Here is a 26830-nt window from a genome sequence, read left to right on the forward strand (position 1 = left end):
AATCGCAAAGCTTGTTCTAGTTTTACAGGTGTTCTGTGTGTTCTGTCGCAGCATTCGCAGCAATGCTGCCACTCAGTCTTTTTGCCACTAAGTGGGCGGAGCCACAGCCAGTCCAGCTGATGGTGACGTCACATGCATACCCTCTATACCTAGTAAGACCTTGATTAGCTGGTTCAGGTGTGTTTGATTAGGGTTGGACCTAAACTCTGCAGCGACACCGGCCCTCCAGGACTTTGTCTGGTGACCCCTGACCTAGATTAATAAGTGCTGTAATACTGTTAGGTCAGCTTACCTAATGAATTTGAACAAAGGTTGCTTTACTGTAATGTGTTATTCTAAAAGTAGAAATCACGTTATCATCTCTCTTTCTCTCTCTGGTTGTTTTCAGATTTCAGACTCTGATAGCCAAAGAAAAAGCATATGACTTACACATGATTTATAGCAATGCTTGCATGCAGGTGCAGTAAGGTCAGCTCGTTTACTTTTATCTGTTTTGCATGCAAAATAATGTCAAATTTCACTTCTACCGTTGTCTTTATGTACTAGTTTCGAGCGCGTTGATGGAGTTTCGTCTGTTTGATAATCCATCGCGTTGTTCTGTTGTCACATTTACCTGTTGTGCAGCAATTTGGGAAGCTAAATGATAGTATCAAACCATTTGACATAAAATATATATACCGGTATTTTTCCAGTACCAGTATACAGCGCATCCCTACCATGAGCATCAAAAAACTCACGTGACTTTGCGCTATGGGATGACATAACCTGATGATAGGCACAGACAGGACTAAATGATACAGAAAGAAAAAAATTTCTGCTGCATCTCTTCTCAACCCAATCCACCTTTTTAATGCAAGTGTTCAGATGATACTGTTGCGATACGCACCGACAAAGTAACCAATGAGGGTGCAGTGGAAGTAGGAAACCCGCTGCATGCGGCCGGACATGTTGACAGGCCCGGGCACTTCTCCGTTGGCCTGTTTCTTATAGTTGTCGTATCGGAGCACGAAGCACAGCAGCAGACCCGGCATGACGATGTCGCCGATGCCCAGCATGGAGAAGTGGCTGCCGGTGGAGCTCGGGAACACCAGCTTTCCGGGAAGAGAGAGGCGGGGGACGTCCCGTCCCATGCCGGGGCCCAGATGCAGCTTGCGTGAGAGCACGTCGAGGGGGTTGTCGGCGGGCTGCGTGGCCACCTTCACCATCACGTTGCTGTTGAAGATGTAGGCGGAGAAGAAGACCTACCGGAGAGAGAAGGAGATGAGTCAGAGGGACAGACCAGCTTGCCCTGCTGTTTTAAGACGCTGAGAGAGAGTGATGTCAGGCTTGTGTAAGCGTGTTTGGACTGATTTGAGACGCTGACGAAAAGGTCCCGACAGTCAGCACCGGGGGTGGGATGGGGAACACGTTTTGGAGTTGCAATAAAAAATTATTTAATTTGCTCTAGCGGTTCACATAGTGGACTGACAACCAAAGGGTCATAGGGTTTGCATTCCAACAACATTTAACCCAGTGTGCATCGACGTAAACATATCCGTTAAACTACTACTCACAAGCAAACAGGGAAACAGCCTTTACAGGATTCCTTGAATATTTCAGGAAGAGTTTTATGAGCTGCAATTACATGTTTAATAGCACAAGCTGGGTGGAGTGGCATAGCAGTGTATGATGATGACGACAGATACAAGTCAATCTTATACACGATTGCTTTATTTGCACGTGAGAGTGACAAAAAACATGACAGAATGAAAATAAGTATCAAGTTTTCTAAACATGTCAAGACGAGCAACAACTTATTATGAAGAAAAGCTTTTAAATCCTGGAAACACCATTTTGAAAGCAATATAGACTGATGATGATGTAGGACTGCACAATTATTTGATATCAAACTGAAATAAATCGCAGTATGGTTTGAAGAAAATGAAGAAATTAAGCCATAAATATTAGTATTGTAAAGTTAAAGTTGCAATGCAAAATTACACAGATTTTAATTTTGCAATAATATTACAATTACTATAAAAACATATTACAAAAACTATACTTTCTTTTTTATTTAGCAATTTGTCTTTAACAATAAAACATTAATAATTATTAACATTTTAATATTACTACTAATTAGGGCTGTCAACGATTAATCGCGATTAATCGCATACAAAATAAAAGTTTAAGTTTGCCTAATATATGTGTGTGTACTGTGTGCAATTATTATGTATATATAAATACACACAAATTAATGTGTATATATATGAGAAATATGTTATTAATATACAAAATTATTTTATTTATATATAATATCAAATTATAAAAATTATAATAAATATATATGCTTGAAAATATTTCTTAAATATATACATGAATGTGTTTGTATTTATATATACATAATAATTACACACAGTACACACACATATATTAGGCAAACTTAAACTTTTATTTTGTATGCGATTAATCGTGATTAATCGTTGACAGCCCTACTACTAATACTAATTATTATTATTTTATAGCCATTTTGATATATATAATCATTATTTTTTTAAAGGTTTTAAAAGGTTCGTATCAGAGAGAAAAATTAAATTAAAAAGAAAATAAACTTAACCAGATCGCCCTCAAAATAAAAAGGTACTTCACATAGAATTTAGCATCATTATTACTAAATGGTTTATAATAATATCTGCATTGAATTATACATATATAATTGCGTTATTAAAAACAACAACAACAACAACAACAATAATAATCATAATAATAATAGGTTTTAAAGGGTTGTATTAGAAAGAAAACAAAAAAAAAATCTGATTCCCCCCATTAAAAGTTACTTAATATTTTTTTGTTTCTGAAAGACAAACTAATAAATAAAATAACTGAATGCAAATTGTGAGATATTTACTGGATTACCCAGAAATACAAAGAATTGTTTTTAAATAAAAAAAAAAAAAAAAAAATTAAAATTAATAACAACAACAATAATAATAATATTATTATAAGTCAGGGCAATCTATTTCATAATAATAGTTTGAGTCTTTCAACTAAAAACTGCCATTGCTAACTAACTATATATTACTAACTATATATTACTAACTATATATATATATATATATATATATATATATATATATATATATATATATATATATATATATAAAAAATTGATTTATTTATTTACTTAATTTTCAAGGAAAAAGAAAAAAAGGTGTGTAAGCCCTAAGTACAAAAAACTAATTTCAACTTTAAGCTTTTAAAAGCCATGAAACTGACATTGTGATGGATCTTTTCTTCTGTACTGTGACACACAGATTGCGCTGCTGTCTATGCAGGGTCAGAAAGCTGTCAGATTTCATTAAAACTATCTTAATTTGTGTTCAAAAATGAACAAAGATCTTACGGGTTTGGGAACAATACGAAGATGAGTAATTAATGATAAATCCCTCATGGTGTGATATGAAGACTTAATGCCCATCCCTAGAAACCAGTATGACTTGCTGCATTAATTGCTTACCCAGAACACATCATAGATGAGGAGGCCTGACAGCAGCAGGCAGGACACCTTCAGACTAGGCAGTCGCACAAATGCGATCATGGCCACACAGAGACCCATGGCAAGTGCTGCGGGATACAGAAACACACAGTTGAGAGGAAAATATCACCACAACATGAGGTATGAGCTAAACGTGTTTACATTCTCTTCCTACACACAAACACAGAGTAACAGCGCGCTGACGCACCGTCCATGAGCAGCCAGTGGCCCGTCAGCACCCAGATGAGAACCAGCATGACAGAGAGGGAAAACGACAGCAGCTCTGCCAACGTGAAGCGGCCGCAGCAGCCGAACGAGATCCTGGAGACAAGAGAGACACACTGGCTCACATGCTGAATACACTAGCAAGTGCACGTCACTCGTCCAAGACATCAGACTCTCTTTTTCACTCCCCAGCATCTGATCTCTAACACTTTTGTCCATTAATACACAAGAGGATTGTTCCACCCAAAGCAAACACCACAGACTCCAGATTACATTGTGAGACTGAGTGAAGCCGCAAGGCAAATCCTTATGAACAAACAGGTTCATTGTCTGTGTAATAAAGATTATTTTAAAAGCCAATTATGTAAGATTTGAAGCATTCTATCAGCCAGAGAATAATAAATTAATAACTTGATTTATGGATGAGCCATATAACTCAAAAATACATTTTTATATAAACCCAAAAAAGTGCTTTTTTAACCCAAATGCTGGGTTCAGCCTGTTGGGTCATTTTATTGGCTTGTTTTTAATATTTTTCCCCAGGTGCTGGGTAGTTTTTCTGTAACTAAGTTGCTTTTTTTTTCTACCCAATCTCTGGTTTGAGCCTGTCTCAGATGAAACAACCCAGTTGCTGAGTTACAGTCAGTCAGAGCGTGGGCTTGTTGAGTCTGCTACAGGAGAGAGCGGTCCTCAGCGCTGCCGATTTTTCTTTACTGTGCTGTTAATTGTATTATTATACACAACGCAACATAAGGATGAGATGTCAGTCAGCTGCATCAGCAACGGTCACTTTGCATGATAGAAACGCCTTTTGCTTTGCATAAAATAAATGGATTTTACTCGTTATAGTATTAAATTTAATTTAATGTGAAAATATGTTCTCTAATGTCAGTAGTGTTGTCACGATACCAAAATTTTGACTTCGATACGATACCGGACTAAAATATCACGACACTACTACTGAACCAATACTACGAAAAAAAAAAAACAGAACAATAGGAAAAGTAATTTAATAATAGATGATTCAAGTTGAGATAATTGTTATTTTATCTATTAAAACAAAGCATTTCATCCCCTCTTAAAAAAAAGAAAATAATAAAATAATAATAATCACATGCCAGTGCCACTACACAGGATTATGGTGAACAACTACCGAGCCTACAGGAGCCTTTGTTATTAATAATAAAAACCTAGATGCAAGTAACAAACTAAAAGGACAACTACAAAAAAACAAAGACAAATGAAAGAGGGCCCTACGAAATCTTTTATTTATTTATTTATTTATTTTTGTTTTATTTTTTGCCTAAATTCCATTTAAATTTTTCTAGACTCTATTTTAATGGTTACATTAAAAAAAATACATATTTATCAAAAAGCATGTCTAATTAATTGAAATCATGAAACTTGCAGAACTGAAAAAGTTTAACAAAAAGACATGTTTTTAAGGCCTTATGAAATACGTTTTTTTTATTTTTCTCAAATTCAGTTTTGTTTGTGAATCTGTTTTCCATTAATTTTCTGGATTCCATTTACTCGTTTCATTACATTTTAATAATCAAAAGCATGTCTAATGAATTTATAAATGATAATTACATTTTTGTGCATTTACAATTTTCTGGTAAATATTTTTTTTTTCTGGTAAAAATTTTTTTTTCTGGTAAAAATCCTTTAAACATTGTTTTAATATTATTTTTATTAGTAGTAGTAGTAGTAGTAGTACTACTACTACTATCTTTACATACAGTAAAACATTTCTGATTGTCAAGTTAAACCGAACTTTTATTTTGACGGGCTGCTGTGAAGACCTTTAGGGTCTTCATTATATGACGATAGTTTTCTGCAAAAGAAACTGTAAAATGCTCATGAAGTGACTCTCAGAGCAGTTCTAGAGATTATGTTCATGTGTTCATGTACTCACATATTGAGGCGGCAGAGGCTGAAAACACAGCGAGTGTCACTTGTATGTGTGTAACGTTGGTAAACAAAACTGCATGTCTGCGCCACTCACAGGCAGAAATATGGCTCTTATTAAAATACATTCTTAAAGTACCGGTACTAGTAAAATGCGGAATCGTACGGTTTTTAAAAGCAGGGTATTGCGATACTTTTTAAATACCGGTATATCATGCAACACTAAATGTCAGTACTGTTTGTTTATGGTGAGGAAACACGAGGCTGTGATCTGAAGTTCACAGTTAACTGGGCAAACAGCAGCTGTTCACAGGCTCAGATTTCGCCGACACACTGGCACGAAAATTATTATTTTAGGTACAAAACGATAACAGAGAACGGTTGAATACACAAAAATTAACATGCTACTTTTAAATGTTAATTTTTTTTGCCTAAAATGCTTGTTAAATGCATTTAAATGTATGTAATATTGTAAACTATGCTGTATTTACCCAAAAAAAAATTAAATTTGTCTTCTATTTTGTCCATGTATTCTTGCTTAATAATAAATGTTCATCTTTTACTTATTGCTGTTTATTGCCTTTTGACATTTGTTACTGGAAAAGCATTACAATTTTCATATTTGTACAGTATTTTATTACTATTTTAAGAGACTGATTTTATTACTTTATTATATTTTTTAACAAAATTAAATAGATTGTCATAAATAAGTTAGGGATGTGAAAAAGCATTAACAATAAAAAAAAAAAAAAAAAAAAAAAAAGAAAAAAAAAAAATAAAAAATCATGAATGAAAGTTACTTAATCTTTTTTCCAGAAAGACAAAATTATCATAAGAGTTTATGATCACCAGGCCAGTACCACCTTTTTTTTTTTTTTTATTAGCTATACCAGATAAAATGACATTTCAAGAAAAATGTATACATGTAAATAAAATATATTAAGATTTATAATGGTTTTGAAAGATGTCTTTTATGCCACCGTTAATTGTTATTTAGACTACTCCTTATGTTCAGAATTTATCATCATAATCATTATTTTTATATGGTTTATATTAATACCTACATTTAATAACAAATATGTAACTGCTTTTATACTAATACTAACAATTACAACAATATCCTAGATATAAATTATTACTATTATTATTAGTAGTAGTATTTTTAATGACAATAATAATATTATTTTATATTTATAGCCACATTTAATTATTTTAATTAATTATTTAAAATGATTTTACTATTAATAAAAGAAAAGTTGGCATCAGCTATTATTAGACATCATATACATATGTTGCTAAAAGGACACAATTAACTTCTCCTGAGTGAATGTCACATAAGATTTATATGTGAATAATTTCAATCCCAATGAGACATGGTTTGTTGACATATGAACTGAGGTAAATGCAGTTAACCACAAACCGTTCTGACAAGTTAAGGAATTAGTAAACATTTCATACTTGTTCTGTGGGGAGCAGGGCCTGGTCAGATACTGGCACATCGGCAACAGGAGGAAAGCAAACGCGATGGTTGCTAGAACTGTGAAGACAGGGCAAAACAAACACAAAGAATTACATAAATATCACTCAAGCATATCACAGCGACAAGGTGCAGTGCATGAACTAGGTCAGTGTGTGACAAAAGAGGCAGTGGAAGGTCACCGATGTGCGTGCCGTACGTACCTGCAGTGCATATGGTGAACACCACCTGAACAGAGTCAAAGAAGAAAAACATGACGAGCAGAGACACGGAGGCTCCGATGGGAAGAAACAGCGCCTGTGTGGAGTCTATGGTCTGAATACCTGCACAAATGCATTAGATGATTCAGGGTTCTGGTTTGAAGAACATGCTAACCTACTTATAATGCATTTCAAATTCCATTTCTAGTGTGATTAATGAAGCTTAGCTATTGACTCACTGTTGTTAGAGTTGGCATTGTTGAAGGAGCCGGCGGCGGTGGGGTTTCCATCCTTGTCCTTCTCCTGGTTCTCACAGTCCATGTTTAATGACCTGCGTTGACACATCGTTTACCCATAAACCACAATTTCTATACCCCCTGAGTGAACCAACAGCAGACAGAACTAGGATGCATGAGTTTTAAGCTCGATATCATTGGTTGCATTGACAGCATCTTTAATTTGAAGTGAATGAAAGCTTGTGATGGACAGAAGTACAATTTTTTTAATACGTCGTACTGTTTTAACCACATCTTACATGAGTCATTAGCAAGAGCTGTCTACTTCAAATTTGCAAAGACAAATGCTTCATTAGCTAAACAATCCACTACACAATGGATAAAAATACAACACACGGCAAATTACACTTCTGTACCTCCAAGATTAATTTGTCACGACAAATTAAATATATCTTTGACAATAACTACAATGCCCAATGATTCATTCAATAGATATTTGTGTATCAAGAGTAGATGTTTTTCTGCTGACCAAGGCCAGTGCCTACTTTTTTTTATTATTATTATTAATTTTTTACACCATCATGCAAACATTCAGCTACATTACAAAACAATATTTCATTTTCTGTTTTTCACTTTTTTTTGGAATAGGAAAAACATGCAAGAAGGTGGAAGTGAATTTCTTTTAACTTAAGCGCTGCATTTTTAGAATGCCGTTTCATACATGAGAAACTGCAAGAGAAATGAGTGTAACAGTCAAATGTGTCCATGTTTACATAGGAAGACAATGGAAAAGCAGCACAATCAAAAAAAAAAAAAAAAAACCTGTGAAGAACTACTACTGTATGTCTGATATTTCATGTTTGCATCATGGTGACAGGCTCAGCAGCTGCTGTTCATTGTTTTTACAGAACATTTACAGTTAATAATAGTCTACCTAGTCACTTTGAATTTGAATTACCTAGACATTTGAGGGTTTTTTTTTTTTAAAAGCATTTTCCTCATTATTTCATAACATGTAATATGTATATGACAAGTTTGTGTAGTTGTAGTTCATGCATTTTTCTGCAAAGATATTTAACAAGTGATTTGTTAAACAACATTCACATCATGTTGACAACTTCATGTGTGCACTTGCAATAGAATTTTCTTCAACAAGAGGGTTAATAAAGAAAAAATAAAAAGAATCGGTCAAACATTCTGGGAAAAATGTAATTTTTTGCCGTATCGCCCAGCCCTAGAATATATTAGTCATTTTAATATATTATATATATATATATATATATATATATATATATATATATATATATATATATATATATATATAAATATATATATATATATATATATATATATATATATATATATATATAAATTCTGTCACATGATCCTACAGAAATGATTCTGCTGATGAAGAAACATTTCTTATCAAAGTTAAAAACCATTGTGCTACTTAATCAAAATCTTTTGTAACATTATAAATGTATTTACTGTCACATTCGATCAATTAAATACATCCTTGCTGAAAAAAAGTATTAACTAAAAAAAAAAAAAAAAAAAACTCTCCTAAGTATGGACCCACTTTAACTTCTCAAAAAAGATTAGTTATTTGTAATTTTTCTGTTATTCAAAGTGTCAAAATAAAATGTGGTGCAACCGTCTGGACATAACTGTTGCTTTAGAAATGTCTTTAAAATTACCCATAACTTATTCTGAATAATTTTCTGCACTATTTGGCATTATTTCCAACACGTTTTGTAATCCTGTATAAAATTGCAAAACATTTGTATTTATATTTACAAAAACTTGTAAACACTGCAGTGTTTTCCATTACAGATGTGCATCCCAGATTGGCAGTTTCTGTGCTTTTATATTCAACTGATAGCTTATATACATAAAATACTTTATTTTAGTATCATTTGGAATAGATTTTTATGCAGTTTGGGTAATTTTAGACAGTTTATGTTTAATCTTTCTACAATATCAGAAAAATGCAAAAAATGAATTTAGAGCATGTCATTTTATTTCAGTCATTATGCATTTATTAGTTATTTTTTAAATGTGTTTATTAATAACTATTTTAATCTATTTTAGCAGATTTCACTGCCAAGCAAAGTAAAATAAATGCTCGCCACTGGCATCATGTTAATTCTGACCCTGCAGTTAAGCACAAACTCCAGATTTCATTTTCCACTGTAAGAAAAATGTTCATGTTGATCTCAGAATCTGAGCCAGCAACCTCCCGCTACTCTAAATTGACCCTTCGCAAAGACCCGACCCCCTTAGTTACTGTTGCTATGCCCAAGAAACCATAGCACTGTTATGCCACACATGAGGCAGTGAAAAATACATCACGAAGCAAAGAGGACACTGACCATGCGCAGACTGGTTAAGAAATTCAAACCAGAAGTATGGTTTTGTGGCTCTTTAATTTGTCCTGACATCGCTGTAGCCTTAAGTGGCGCATGAACCGAAAGTCTTTATATCTTTACTAATTATACCATGAAATAAATGTAAATAAATATCAGAAGGTATCTTATTTCACCCTTGAAAAGATGTCAATACACACCATTTTTCAAGTTCAAGCCCACCAACTTTATTCTACTCTCCTGTCTCTTGACGGACTAAACGGCATATTTGGTATTATGATTGGTCAGACCGCCTGTTAACCAAACTACCAGCGAAGGGTCAATTGAGCAGCCAAGATTGTGCGAAGTTCAGAAATAACGGGGACTAAATGCCATGTGCTGCACTTTTCACACGTCTCTTTAAATAGATTTTTAATAATATAAGGCCTGTGCGTCATTTGGAGCGACCACTTATCATGTGTAGCGACCGATAATAGAAATAACTATTAAAACAAAAATAAAATATCTCATTTCTGTGGTTGAAATATGAATCACTGCTACAGCATGCTTAAATGAATGGTATTTTTAAAACATTATCAGTTTTATGCAATTTACAGGAAAAATAAGTTTGCTAACTACATTTAATAAGGTAACTGAAATTATAAAACAAAAATGAGACCATTATTTACAAAACTGACAATAAATGCAAATACTTTAATTAAAGAGAACATCTAAAAAATGTTAAGCATTTCAAGGAAATTAATTTTAATATAAATCATGGTCGCACCACATGACATTTTTTAAGGCTATGGCCAATTCATCGAGATGAAAAAAACACTAAAATCACTTCATTTTAAATTTTAATATGAATTTATGTGTACACAACATCCTTAATGTTTAAACAATTACAACAGATATTATTATTTTTTGTACTTTAAAATTGGCCTGTTGAAAATCCTCACATCAATGACTATATATTCATATTTTCTCACTACATGCCAGTTTTATTTTCATTTTCATTAATATGGAAATTGATGTAACTTACAATCACTCAATGACTATGCTATAAATACATAAACTTGGAAACTAGATATATTTGGAAATTAAACGTTACTGATTAGTTTCTAATAACAAGCCATTCCAGGGCTCCAGACTAACATTTGAGAGCAGTGGCACCAGCACCACTACATTTTATAGATGGTGGCGCCAAGAGCATATTTGGTAGCGCTGGGGGTGGTGTGTGGGAGTATTAGAAATACATTATTTAATCATAAAATAACTCGTTTGGCATTATTAAGTCCAGTTATTAATAATATTACATGTTCATTTCTTGTTTATTTCATGTTTATACAGATTTGACAGTAAAGCACTAAGCTGGAGTTGGAAAGCATACAAAATGTACTTTTATTAACAGTAACGTGCAAAATCTAATTTTTATATAGAAAATTTACATATTCTACTCTTATTAAAGGTACTATTATTCTTATATATATATATATATATATATATATATATATATATATATATATATATATATATATATATATATATATATATATATATATATATATATATATATAATCCGTACAGGTAAAACATGCACACGATTAAGAAATACAAGATTTTTGTGACAGCACTAATTCCAGGTCTGCAGTGGAAGAGATGAGAGCTTACCTGAAGCTGCCATAGACGATGAGGAGGATGGAGATGAGGAAGGTTGACACCTGGCTGGAGTCGACAAGGGAGTACGCCCTGAAAAAACAAAAGGGAAGCCTTCAATTATTGTATCCCACAACAAAACAACAAGACGAAGGGTACCAGGCCTCTGTCATACAACAGACACAAAGATCGTCACCCTCTACGACCCTTCCTGGTACAAACTATTCACGCCCTTGTGAACTCAAGCTGTCAGTTATTGATGCGGCGTGCGGGTGGAACATGAATCAAAGCTCAGTCTGGACCAGTTGTTACCGAGCCGTGTATGAGAAACGTCTCGAGTTACCGCATTCTCACCCTCCCTGAGCGTCTTTTGAGACCATGTTTGCCTTTTGTAAATAACAAGCTTTTAGAGAAAGAGGTCAGGCTGTACGCTGAGGTGACTTAAAATATGATTACAGCGAGCGAGCGACAGTTTGTTTGCTGGATAAATAATGTGGGGCTGCGAACAAAAGCGGACTTGATTGTGTGCATTTATGAAGTATGTATGAATAAGGAAAACGAGAGCGAGAAAAAGTAGGACGGAGTGCTGACCTTATCCTCAAATGACACTCTTTAATATGGACAACAAATGGTTTGAAGAAAAACTCATTAGCAGTCACACAGAGCCCTAACCTCGGCTTTATATGAAATGAAACAGGACAGACGTATACAGGGCTCCAAACTAATATTTGAGAGCAGTGGCACTGGCGCCAAGCTTTACAGATCTCTCGCACCTTATTTGGTAGCACTGAAATAAGTTATACTTATTAATAATACCAACTGATAATATTACGCGTTTTGTCTTTTAGAGTTGAACATTTGACAGTGGTTGAGTCTGAAATGACAGAAGCAGTAGCTTGAGCCGGGATGCGGATATAAATGTATTTTCATGATCAAAAACAATAACATCTGTTAATTAATTATTAACTCATTTTTTATAGAGTAAAATGTAAATATTTTGGCCCGGCTCAGTCAGTAGCCTATAAATTTAATAGTTCTATAAACTGATTCATGTTATGAAAAACAGGAGCCTAAACACTTCTAATATAAACGTCAAAGATGAGGTTTTTAATTTTAGCATTCACATCAAATTGAATTTACATAAGAGATTTTGTAAAAATGGAAAACATCCTAAAAGCAAGTAAAGCTTTTAATGTTTAAAAATTATTTTAGTGACTATAAAATGTAAAAATATGGGTGAAATGATATTCCATTGTCATTCAGTGTTACAGATATTTAGGTAAGGGCGGCCGTACACGGTGCGAATTCGGACAGTCGGAAGACCGTATGGCCACGCACACGTCACGAGTGACTTTGTTTACGGACGCAGTGGTAGACGGCACGATTTTAAAACCTGCCGATTTCGGAGGCAATCACATTCACGAAGTTCCGCGCCAAAAACATGGACTCCGAGGAAGAGATCCTTTCCTTTGTGGCAGCAATGGCTTGCGAAAAAACAAAAAAAGAAAAGAAAACGAAGGGCATGGCAAAGAGTTTGGCTGAAGGGCAGACTTTCTTTTCCTAATCGTCGTCGTGGAAGATGTAAATTACACAATCATTGCGTGTCATGCAAGTTTCTGCAATTTGTGACGTTGTTTTTATACATGTTAAAATGCTGGATAGTTCAGGTATTATTGTATACATACTGTAACTTACATGTTCTATTGTTGTGGAAGAACAGTAATGCAGAATCATAAAACTGCCTTCAGGACTTTTGCTATATGGTTTTCTTTTCTTAGCTTCTGATTGGTCCTTTCCAGTTTGCTCAACAAATCGGCTCGTTCAACAGCACACATGTCACGCTTTCAATCCGACAGCACCCGAAGTTTTTTGACATGTTTAAAAATGATCGTAAGGTCGTGAAGTGCTCGTAAGGCACTCTGCTCGTCTCGTAATTTCTCACACACCATACGAGCCCCGACCATACGAGAAGAGACGATTTCCTCCGATAACCAAAAAAATCGCATGCGAGCTCGTACGACCTCAAAAATCGCACCGTGTACGCCCGCCTTAAGGCCCTATGATTTCCGTGAAGCGGAAACATGGACAGAATCACTGAATCCAGTCATAAAAACGGAATTTATTGAATAATGTGGAATGTCACAGAATTTGTCAAAGTTTGAATTAATTGATCAATTACACTTAAGGTAACTGGTCATTACACTTCAATCAAACCGTTTACAAACAAATATGGACTAGTTTCTGTAAATATTACGCTGCAAAAATACCATTTAAATGTGAATCCTGCATGTTCTGCGTGTCTCTGTTGTAATGAATGGAGCAGACGAGCAGTTTTGTTTACAGCACACACTGAAGCACGTGTGACGTGGTGATTTTAATGTAATCCAGAAAAATTAGAAAGGAAAAAAAAAAAAAAAAAAAAACAAACAAAAAAAAAAAAACCCCCTGATTTCATAGGGCCCTATTTACATAAAAGAAACAACATACTTAGTCTACCCTCCACCTAATAAAATACATAAAAGACAAAGCGATCATACTTTTATTATATTTTTAATGACTAAAAACAACTTGCTGCCAAATAGGGAAAATCTAGTGTTCTGAAGAATAGAGGCCAATCTGGCTGATTCTGGTTATAAAAATGACTGACGAGAATTTTTGGTAAAGGGGAGTGCGGGGCACAACATTTTTTGAATTTCTTAGTTTGTGTAAATCCATGTGGCTTTCAAAGTATCACTTTTTTTATCATTTAACATTAATTACACACTTGTCTTGTACAAATATGTCACTTTGTTTCATAATTACAGTGTATATGTTTTTTGTTATTTACCTCAAAAGAAAGGAAAGTGAAATGTGACAACGCCCCAAAATATACAAGACAAACTAAAATATTTTGTTGATAAAATAAAATAAAAATTATTATTATTATTATTATTTTTTTTTTAATAATGGCGTTTTTTAAGAATTAAAAATGATCTAATTTTGGAGTTTGATAATAAACACATTGCAACCATGCTTGGGACAACCCTGATCGCAACACACATCTATTCCATATAGTTCAAAACAATGTGGGCAAATATATGAAACACATTAAAACATTGAGAGACACTCCTCTCCCTCCACACACAGCTCTCATAGAACACGAGACACATAAACGAGCAAAATGCTTTACATTTCTTGAAAAAATAATGTCTGAACATTAAACATCGACTGTCAGTCTTTATTTCACCAGTTTCTTGTGGTTTCTCATTAAAATCCATAAAAGTAAATGGCGTAAATTACATCGCTAATGTCATAGAATTGAATAGTTTAATAATATCGGGGCACATTGTAACGCAGTGTTACAACGTTCCCCATCTGCACGACCGGATATTAAAACTGCTTGGTGTCTTCCGCTGGATTGTGAAGCATTAATAAACTAATATTTAAACTGATAAATAACAGATACGAGATAATAATCATAACAAATTTGTCTAGTTTTAAATGAATACTAAAAACTGAAAATAAAAATTTACTTCAGCCAACAATTGGACTTGGATATTTTACCACTTACTATGGTAAAATAAATATTCAGCGATATTTTGGCGCACTTTTTTTCTCTATAGTGTTGATATCGCAACTAGCAAATACCATAAATTTGGTTATTCTAGCATGGGTGGAAATACTTAAACCATGTATGTTGCAATTAACCCCTGAAAGGTCCTCAAGTCGGGATTCGAACTCGGGTTGCCCATTGTGCAATGCTGCTGTATGTCGGTGCGCTGCCCACAAGATTATCTGTGCCGACACTGAATAACATTTTAGCAGGTGCCTTCTGTAAATCATGGTAAAAATGTATGATAGGCATTATTTTTGCTAATTAAAGAGCACACAAAAAAAAAAGCTGTATTAGACTTTTATAAACACAAAGGCACAAAATCCACTGTATGAAAAAACAAATTTAAATTAAAATTGTGAATTGAAAAGCCTTCTAACGGGATCACTGTGGCACAATGTTTCTCCTGTTTTCCGCATTAGTTTATTGAAAATGGCAGCACTGATTATTCTTGCTTTAAACTAGTTTTAAATCACTAAAACATTTGCAGATTGTGGAGAACTTTGTGGCGAACCCGAATGCTTTTTACTGGATCTTACAGTGCTGTTTAATAATGATCGTGTGGTTGAGATCGTTCAGCGAGTAAACACATTGGCTCTAAATCTTTGGGCTGAGCTGATGGTCCGTGCTGCGCAGTTCAACCATGTAACTGTTTTTATTTCCCACTCCCCAAAGAAACAGCATAGGCCTATAATGTCAAGTCGCATTTTATTAATTTTAGAAACAGACCTGATGCTGACATGAAATGTTTACAAACACTATAAACATAAGCTAGGCTATTTTAGTTCCCCTCGATCCATAAAAAATCCTTTCAGTTTAACAGTGTTCAGAAAAGAACAAGAATGAAAAATATAAGGAGCTAGGCTATATAAACGACAAGCCATTTAGTCATTTAGGCTAAAGCGAAACTGAAACTAACGTTGGGTCTCACATAAGACACAAATCCAAATGTTTCCGTATTCAAGATGTATTTGAATACCAAAATATTATTTATTATGTAAACCTGGTTTTGTACTCACATTCCAATATCCACATAAACAAACTGTTAGGCATAATATCACGGCAGTACAGTGATAACGATTAAAGGAGAAGTCCACTTCCAGAACAAAAATTTACAGATGATGTACTCACCCCCCGTGTCATCCAAGATGTTCATGTCTTTCTTTCTTTAATCATAAAGAAATTGTTTTTTTGAGGAAAACATTTCAGGACTTTTCTCCATATAATGGACTGATACAGTGTTTGAACTTCCAAAATGCAGTTTAAATGCAACTTTAAATGATCCCAAATGTGGTTGTAAACGATCCCAGTCGAGAAGGAAGGGTCTTATCTAGCAAAACGATCTGTTATTTTCATAAAAAAAATAAAATAAAAAAAAAATAATGTAAATTACTTTTTCAATCTCAAACACTTGCCTTGTCTTGCTCTCGTTGAACTCTGTATTCTGACTTAAGACAGTTAGGGAATGTCGAAAAACTCCCATCGTATTTTCTCACTCAACTTCAAAAATGATTTCAAAATCATCCTACATCGCTGCAGAAGTAACGACCCAGTCTTTGCAAAGTGAACATGCAAAGAAGATTAAACATCCTTAACGAAAAAAAAAAAAGTAAAACAGTGATATAGGACAATTTTCAAGTTGAGGGCGAACATGAGATGGGAATTTTGCGACATACCTTAACAGTCATGAACCGGGAAAAAAACAGTTTAGGCAGAGCAAGACAAGACGAGCATTTGACATTAAAAAGTATATAAATTATATTGTTTTTATGAAAATAACCAGAGATAAGATAGCTAGATAAGACCCTTCTTTCTCTGCTGGGATCATTTACAACTGCATTTGAGATCGTTTGAAGCTGCATTTAAACTGCATTTTGGAAGTTCAAACTCGGGGCACCATAGGAGTCCACTATATGGAATAAAAAATGCTAAAATGTTTTCCTCAAAAAACATAATTTCTTTACGACTGAAGAAAGAAAGACATGAACATCTTGGATGACAAGGGGGTGAGTACATTATCTATACATTTTTGTTCTGAAAGTGGACTTCTCCTTTAAGCAGTGTGTTTTTTCCATATGTTTGGCTGACTGTATTTTATATGTTAATGGAAAGGCTGTATTATCAAGTTACCAATGCTTAACTGTGTGTGTGTGTGTGTGTGTGTGTGTGTGTGCGTGTGTGGAACAGTGGAAACGACTCCTAGTCATACAGATAATTGAAACCGTAAATGGTTTGCTTTTATTTGTGTACATTCACAATCAAAACATGTCTTTGTAAAATAAAGAAAAACAGGATGCTGCTTTTAGCCTTTCTTCCTTTCGTGCAGCACAAAAATGAACCAAAACTCTGCTACTTGTTGCAGTTTTCTCTTTCGTTTTGTTAAGTAACAATATCTATCATATAGGCCTACTCATTCATTATATATAGCCTAGCTTTATTACGTTTTTCTCCATTCGCAGCGTGATGCGATGTGTCCATGTGAATCCTCATGTTCTGTTGTTTGCTACTTTTTGCGCATCTACAAATGAATCCCTGGAAAACAAATTGTGGTATTTTTAACGTGACACTTATCCTTTCTAATTTAATTCAATTCTAATTTACAATAACCTAGTCGGTTAATGGTTAAGAAACGTCGGCTGTCGGTCAGGAAAAATAACAGAAACGAAAATCCCTAGGTGATACCAGTGCGACCTCTAAAATAATTTAGTCACACCAACAGGAATAAAGGTTCCAAAATGCAAAGCGAGGCAAAGATGACAGGGTGTTTGTGGACGTGTCTCAAAGACAGGCCCTGTGAGGAATGTATCCAGGCCCTGTGAGGGCCGCCTGGCCCCTAAAACCCTATAAAACTGCTCAAATGAGCCCTGACTGCCACAATGTTTCAGAATCACATGTGCCCACTGGGAAAGAAAGCCGCACATGTAAGACCTAAATGTGGTTATTTAGCAATTTCCATTAAAACGACTTTATTATCTTGAATTCCTGAGGTTAAATAGACTATTTACATAATTAGTGGTGTTTGCCAAGGCAAGCAAAGACTTGCATGAAAGAAAAGGCCTGACCAGAATATCATAGAGACTTGGGGGTGGCTCTTTTGACTTAGGTTAATAAGCCACCACCTAGTAACCACCCAGAAACACCCTAGCAACTTACACCCTAGAACCTACATAAAGCCACTCAGATTTTCTTCTGCAATGCGTTTTTTTTTATATATTCCAACAATCTTAGGTGTTGATGAAATCCAAGCGCTTTTTGACCTTGCATAGACAGTGACAAAACAGACACATTGAAGGCCCAGAAAGGTAGTAAGAATAGAGAAAACAGTTCATGTGACATCAATGGGTCAACGTTAATTTTTCTGAAGCTACGAGACTACTCTTTGTGCAAAGAAACTTTAAAGGAACTTTATTCAACAACTTCTCTTGAGTGTCAGTTTCCACTGTCATTCACCAAAGCACCATGACGCCTTGCTGTCTACGCAGGATCAGATTGCTCTTGGACTTCATCAAAAATATATTAATTTCTGTTCTGAAGATGAACGAAGATCTTATGGGTTTGGAATGACATGAGAGTGAGTAATTAATGACACATTTTTCATTTTTGGGTCACAAAAATGTGCAGTAGCACGTCTATTAGTGACTGAAAAATATTGGTTTCTTTCTGCTTCAAATAATCATTCATTCATGAATTGAAATGAATGAACACATTTTTTAAAACTATTACAAGGAGTTGAAATATCGATGCAATATCACAGGACAGAGTGTGAGTGAACGAAGTGTCTTCAGATGTCCCTTAAGGGTGTGTCCTGGTAGATGAAGCTCGATGTGATTTACATGATTGTGTGTCTAAATCCTCTCAGGCCTGATTCTTGAGCCAGCGACATACAATGGCTTTTTGAACAGAAGAAAGGAGGTATGCACAACCTTTGGACAATCATGTCAATGACACATTTTGGGAGTTTGACTCCTGACAGACATTTCAATGGTGATTTCAGGACAGTTGCCGCTGTTCTGTTCGCTTAATCTAACAGCTGATCGTTGCAAATGACAGTCCCTGTAAATACACAAGAGGGTGCATGGAGGCTAAACTGAAGGCAATACTAAATGAAAAAAGATATGACACTTATGTAAAATAAGAAATCAAATTACACATAATCTAGGGCCCTATGATTTCCGCGATGCGGAAAACACGGACAGAATCGCGGAATCCAGTCATAAAAATGTAATTTACTGAAGGCAGACACGGCAACCCGTCAAAATAAAAGTCCGGTTTTACTTGAAGACATTGCGCCAGAAATATATTACTACTATTACTACTACTGCTAAAATGAAACAAACATTATTTTTTAGGGTATAATCACACAACATTTTTTCCATGTTTTAATTTTAACAGTAAATTCCCCTTTGTTTGCCAAAAAAAAACTTCGCTTAATTTTCAATAATTAAAAGATAACTGAAATGTTTTATGCCTTCATTTTTATATCCAGAACATTTTAAATACACAACACAGAATTTCTGAGGGTAAAAAAAACTTTCATAAGGCTATTTTAAGAATAAATTAAGTATGCATTCAAATAATTAGACATGCTATAACACAGAATTTGATAACAATAAAACATATGGTGAGAAAAAAATAAAACATTTCAAATGGCCCTAAACATGTCATTTTTGTTAACCCTTTATTAAATAAAAAAAAAAATAACGGAATTTGGAAAAAAATAAAAACGGTTTTCTAAGGCCCTAATAATCATCCTGCATTGTTTCTCCATGAAAACCAGTGAACATTTTCAACCTCCATCAGTTGTCCTCAGTATGAAAAGACCGATCGCAAAATCATACAGTCATTGTTGTACAGTAGGGAGTAGGGATGGGCGATATGGACTTAATGTATCACGATAAATATATGGTATCTGTGTTCTTCGAGCAATCTTGGGTATTTTTATAAGGATAAAGTATATTTCTAATGCAATGCTAATTGACATAGCATTTATCGCTGTATAAAATACTATAAAATAGTATGATTTCTGCTTCATTTTGTGATATGAAACCATGTCTGGTCACAAAATGAAGTTATTTTAAACTTATGTTATGTACTTAATTTGGAAAAAAAAGCATGTCAATAAATTATATCTTTGCTGGACAACAGATTTGTAAACAGGCTCATGTAAAACTGTATCGCACACATGCTACTGTAGTACATTTATTCAAGGCTCAGACCGATTTTTTTTTGTCACATTGACAGTCCTAACCAAATCAGTTCCAGATTGTTTTTTTTTTGGTAACCGAGTAATCGGTCTATTATGACGATTATTTGAGCAATCGGATAATTGCAATTAGTATTTTTGTAGTAAAAAATAGACCTTAGTGAATAATAGCTTTTATAATTACTTAAAATATGTATATAACAGCAATGAGGCATTAATAATTAGTTTAAATAAAGTATCAAAAGCAAGTAATTGTATGATAGATTACTTACAACAGAGCTAATGTACATTACTCATAACTGCAGAGGGAGCCGATGTTCAATAAGGCACAAAAGATTATTATTATTTCAGTGAAGCAATCTGGGTTTTTTGGTAACTGAGTAATCGGTCAATTATTATGACAATTAATCGAGTAATCAGATAATTGCAATGAGTATTTTTGTAGTAAAAATAGACTTTAGTGAATAATAGCTTTTACAGTTACTTAAAATAGATGTATAATAGCTATGAGGCAATAATTAGTTTAAATAAAGTATCAAAAGCAAGTAATCGCATGTTAGATTACTTACAATAGAGCTAATGTACTTCAACATGACCTAAATTAAACTATCGAGCTAACGTACATTACACATTATATCAATGACTGCACTTTACTGCGCCATCTAATCCTTGTTAATATTGACTAAACAACATTCAGGTCAAATGCTCACTTAATCTGTCATATTTGTCCATTTCTTTATGACAGAAATGCTACAGCCACAGTAATTTCTTGAATATGCAGACTTGCGTAATGTGTAAACTCGTGACGAACAGTTAGCATATTTAAAAATATGAAGTATTCTCCTGTGTTTGCATAGGTTTATAAATTATTTACTTACAAATCTGATGAAATGGCACACATTGCGTTCCCAGATAAATGTTATAATAAACCCAAACTCGCAGCGATATGCAGAGATAAACTTTGAGACACTTCAATGATAACAGTTTGTGTGGAGCAGCATTTACTGTGAACTGAGCTGCTCTGACATACGTAGTAGTAGTATATTTTTATTTAATGCCATGCCAGCAGTTTTAAAAAGTATAAAAGTAAAACTTTTTCTGGCAAAATTATACTAAATAACTCTTTAATGTGTTCACTTCATAAAAGTTTTCTACATAGACCAAAAGCAGGAGAGTCCCTGATACGTACATACGTAATCCACAAGCATGTAAATAATTAAAGTGCATATGAAGAGTTCAGATGCAAACGCCTCTAAATCCATCAGACGTATTTCTTTAAAATTAGCATTTCTTTCTGCCAACTTTGTATAGGTTTCTATGTAAGTACCGGTACTTCTGATTGAGCTGAGGCTGGAATTTAGCGAGTTTGATGGACCTATAATGCGTGTCAGGAGCATTCACTCAGTATCATTATCTCACTTTTGACCGAGATGGCTTTTAGCTGGTTTTGCATCTGAACTCTTCATACATTAAACCTGCATTGCATATTTATTTCATCTAATTGTAGCGTTTGTGAATTCATAATAATAGCATTATGTTTCATGACTTTTAAATGGGTTTAATATATCATGCAGCCTTGGAAAACTTTAATAATGAGTTTCATGGATTCTCATCCTTGGGATGCGCTGCTTCCGGTATTTAGCCGGTTATTAGACACAGGCAAAATGCAATCAGGTTTTTTTTTTTTTTTTTTAACTTCGAGTACCCAAACTGACTCGAAGAATTGTGACAGCCCTACTTGTAACTTGAGCAGGAGCAGTCATTTAATGACCAATTAATACAGAAGACCAACCAATTTTCCTCACAACGCATTTTTATTTCACGTGCCTTTCATTCATGTGACTTTTCAAGCTTCTCTTTGCGGTTCATCATTGTTTTTAAATCAATGCTGAATCAAAAGTGGAATTAAATGCAGAAGTTCTCTGTTCATTCTCAACTCTAATACTCATCAAATATCCTTTCTAGAACACCACTTAGGCCAAGCAAGAAATCACGTGGCATGCTTCAAAGGCAAAGGCATTTCCCACTAAAATTAAAGTTCATTTCTTTTAAAAGCTGTTTTCTTGCATAATCAACATCAGAGGCAAATTAATTCGGCTCCGAGTCCGATTGCTCACTTAGCGCATGTATGTGAATTAACAGCCTATTGGCTGTAGATTGGTAGAAGTGGCACCACGCCACAGCTTTCAAGAGCAAGCACTTCCCCCTCTAGATCACACTACCTCATTTATCTTTCACAGCCACATCTGACCACGGAAACCTTAAGATTTACGCTGATTTGAATATAATATGTATTCATTTGGTTACAAATAGCACTAAAGCCTAGCACACCCATCAAGACAAGGTTTCCCTTGAGGCGCTTTTAGCAAATTCATGAAAATGGTGTCATTCATGCTGACAAAACTGTCAGCAAAACTGCCAGTAGGACCAATAATCCAATAGGCCATAACAAAAAAACGCTCTGGCAAACTACACAACAAAATCTCTGTACTTGGCACTGCACACAGCACTGTATATAGGTTTTCGCATTGATTTTGCTTGCTCTTAAATGTGATTCAGTGGTATGGTACTTCCTGAATAGCAAAATCCTATTTAAAGGGACAACAGCTGAGTGTGGGCCAAATGCAATGCAACATGATCATTTATAACACAGCTGTTTGCTGTATTAAGTATATAAATCCTGACATCTCAGTGAACAATTCAATTTAACAACAATATGTGTTATTAGAAATGGACAGCTCGATAAAATACGGATTAGTAAGACCTAAAATGACTAGGGCTGCAACGATTCGTCGACGTTGTCGACAAAAATCGATAATAGAAATAGTCGACAATGAATTTCATTGTCGAAGTTGTCGCCAGACATGTTTTTTCCGACCGAGTGGAAGCATTTGTGCGAGTGCGAGAAATTGTTGTGGTGCGACTTGTTTTCATTTCTTTACAAAACTTTCGCCAGCCTAACTACTGCCCAGAGTGCTGTGAGCTGATACAGTGACAGTTTCGCCGTTTTCTCCAACATTACACAACTAATTAAACTTGATCTGTACATTCTTCACTTGCAGATTTTAGATATTAGCCGTCAATCATTCCCTGTCACTGACACTGCGCTCCGCTGAAACTCGGAACCGGCCGTTTTTCTCTCTCTCTCTCTCAACCAACCTCCGTTCCGGATTTGTAAACTACATTTCAGTTAGGGGTGTGTGATATGACGATTTTTGATTGTGGACAAATAAAATGTCTCCACAATCTGCTTTTAAGGAAATATACTATATTTCGTGCTACAGCGCACATTCTGTCAGACGCAATTCTGGCGCCTCCATCTCCATATACTGTACAACGCGGCATACATTCACATCAAATGATAACTCATCTTCAGAGTTTTACTCACGCAGGGGCGTAATTTCCACTGGGGACACACTTTTCAAAATCCCCCCACTTTCAAATTGTTTTGTTAAATTAATGTCTTGTATTGTAGAATGCACACTCAGCACCGCCGAGAGTTTAGCACCATCGTTAAAACGAAACCGAAAGTAAAACGCGTGCGCGCATTCAAAAGCAATTTTAATACCCCAAGTTTAGAGAGCGACTCCCCAATGTGCGCAAATTAGGCTATATAACATATCTAGGCTGTAGGCTATAGGTTGTGTAGTTGTATTTAACACAACCTTAATATTCATTTGGTGCTCCTAAATTTTTTTTTGGTGCTCCTAACTTGGGAGTTGGGAAGTTGGGAGCACCAGTGCTACCAAGTAAAAAAGTTAATTTCGAGCCCTGTGCATGGTTTGCAAAGCAGTCCTTGCGTATCACGGCAGCACCTCGGTGATGCACGAACATTTAAAGAGAAAGCACGTCGGACAGTTGAATGAAACTGACTTGGTTTGACTCGCCTCGGTAAGATTTAAATAACATGGAAGCCAATACGTTTTGTTTTGGATGTACATTGTACATTTTATAAGCGTCCTTTATAAAAATGATAGAGTGTCTTTATTTATGCATTTATGTCTATACTGACCAAGCACTGTGCCTAATTGGTTTTAGACAGGGCATTTTTATTTACTTTTAGTATGAATCGGCCTATCAGCAGCAAAGTTCAATAAACTATGCATTTTTCATTGAAGTACCCCCTTCTTTCTTGTGTTTACTATCATTTTCCACAGAATTAAAGCAATCTCATGCTAAATTTTAGAAAAATTTAATAATTATTCGATTAGTCGACTAATCGTTTCAATAGTCGGTGACTAGTCGACTATTAAAATAGTCGTTAGTTGCAGCCCTAAAAATGACAGATGTTTTTAACAATTTCCTTAATCATAAAACTACATAATGCTTTTAAGCTCCTTATTCATTACTTGTCACTTTACAGTGGCTTTCTGTATGTGGTTTACAGTACACTAACAGCAACTGCAGTCACCCTGGAGTCATTTAAGGTTAAGTGCTTTGCTTGAGGCTTTAACCGCTCAACTGTCAGTTCACATCTTACACCATTAGTCTACCACTAGTTAAAGTCACCTTTTGACTTTTGTCAGTTTGTCATATAAACATTTGAAGAAAGTTTAACAGTGCTTCTGTCTAAACTTTCACATTGCATTAAATACAAGGCTACTGTCACAATACTAAATAGCTGAAAATGATCTTTATACTGAACACACGCTCTTCTACCTCAGGCCAAAACAAATAGATTCACAGTGCTTCTATTTCACAAACAATTTTACCTCCGTAATGTATTTTTAAGTAAAACATGATATTCAGGTCAATTAAAAGGGCAAGATTTTACCTACTGGGAATGAACTGGATGGTGTAAGGTGGGTGTTTTATACCAGAATGGAGCCAGAGACTGAAAATATTGGCAATATCAAATATTTCCAACACACAATTTTAAGGATGCTTTCTGACCAAACATGAAGACTGAAGGTTGAATTCACAATCGAGAGCATCTCAACATGTCCCATTGCTAACGCATGTTTTTCAAATCCATAATTTGCTATTATTGCCATAACCTTTACTACATAAAGAGGAATTAAGCACTGACAAGCCTACAATAGTATCTAAAGTATCTATTTAGAAATTTATTGATGGTGATAGTGCTTTAGTTAATGCTTTTATTTGCTTTAATTCTTCCTTTTTAAGCGAAGAAAAATTAAACTTATTAAAAGTGACAGTAAAGACATCTATAATGATCTCCAATTCAAACAAACAGTTCTTTTAGATGTTCTACTCAAAGAACCCTGAAAGTATATATATATATATTTTTTAAAAATATATTTAAATCGAAAAGGTTAGAAATGTTAATTAATGTCACAATACTACCATTTTTACTGTGATTTTGATCAAATAATGCAGCCTTGAAGAGCATAAGAGTAATAAACTAAGATTAATAAAAAAAAATATAAGATTAGCAAAAATAACCAATAACCTGCAAGGCCTACATGACATCAGCTGAACAGGAAAGTAGTTTCAGTTATACATTTTAATGAAAGATTATGAAGACAATTTGTTTCTTTGAAATAACTACAATGGCAAATTGTACACAATAAGATCAAGAACATCAACATATCAACATAACACCAACTTCAACAAAAACAACAGTTCAATTCATACTCCATTTTGAAGTCTAAGTATTTGATACAGAAGGGGGATGAAAGAAAAATGGCATTTTCGGTTCCCAGACGAAAACATGAGCAGGAATTACAAATAATTAATAATTAATAATTAAGTCTGGGCGATATGGCCAAAAAAAATTATCACTATAAATTGTGTCAGTCATATCAGTCAATATCAATAATTATCACGATAAATGTCAAATTTTTATTTTTTCAAGTTTAAAGGCAGATTTAACAGATTTTACAATGTGTTGTAAAAACCAGATGGTTAAATGTGGCTTTATGGCCAGAACATGACAAACACCTCCAATGTTTTTGGAATTCTTCACACATTTTCCAGTCATTTTTCCTTATCAAAATAAATATCTTAATAGAAAAAAATATATATTTTTTTTTAGTTTTGCATGTTTTAATGAGTAATATTATTTCAAATCAAGAAACAGATTTGTGTTGCCTGACAATATTAATAATAATAATAATAATAATAATAATAAATATATTTTTAAATTCTCTTAGAAATTTGATAGTAGCTTGAGTTAGAATGCGGATGTAGATTTATGTTCATTATCAAAATCAGTAATATCTGTAAAAAACATAGCAAAGTTATTTTTACATGGTGAAATTTAATTACATGACCGTTTGATTTATTTATTTTTTTAATTAACCATTGCTCTTCCATAGTAACATCCATAGATCATGAAACAGTTAAAACCATAAATACAGCACCTCAATACCATGGTAAAAATGTAATATGGTTCGTAGGTTTTTTGTATGAAAAAACAGTAGTCTAAATAAATTTACTTAATTACAAATACTGTAATTATATTACATTAGTCCTCCTTCAATACACTTAATACATGTCTACATTAAA

The 26830-nt window shown here is 34.3% G+C and overlaps 1 protein-coding gene across 1 annotated transcript in view; it reads right to left on the reverse strand.

Moving 5' to 3' along the window:
- The window catches only part of sppl3 (signal peptide peptidase 3), a 49196-nt gene that overhangs the window by 10877 nt on the left and 11489 nt on the right, over positions 1-26830 (reverse strand). The window contains exons 2-8 of the mRNA XM_051121067.1: positions 11580-11657; positions 7564-7655; positions 7328-7447; positions 7106-7184; positions 3720-3832; positions 3494-3600; positions 887-1241 (exon numbers count right to left, since the gene is read on the reverse strand). Coding sequence (XP_050977024.1) covers positions 887-1241; positions 3494-3600; positions 3720-3832; positions 7106-7184; positions 7328-7447; positions 7564-7655; positions 11580-11657 — 944 coding nt within the window. The remainder of the gene's footprint in view (positions 1-886; positions 1242-3493; positions 3601-3719; positions 3833-7105; positions 7185-7327; positions 7448-7563; positions 7656-11579; positions 11658-26830) is intronic.

Source organism: Labeo rohita, chromosome 10 (genome assembly GCF_022985175.1).
Source record: "Labeo rohita strain BAU-BD-2019 chromosome 10, IGBB_LRoh.1.0, whole genome shotgun sequence".
NCBI lineage: Eukaryota > Metazoa > Chordata > Actinopteri > Cypriniformes > Cyprinidae > Labeo > Labeo rohita.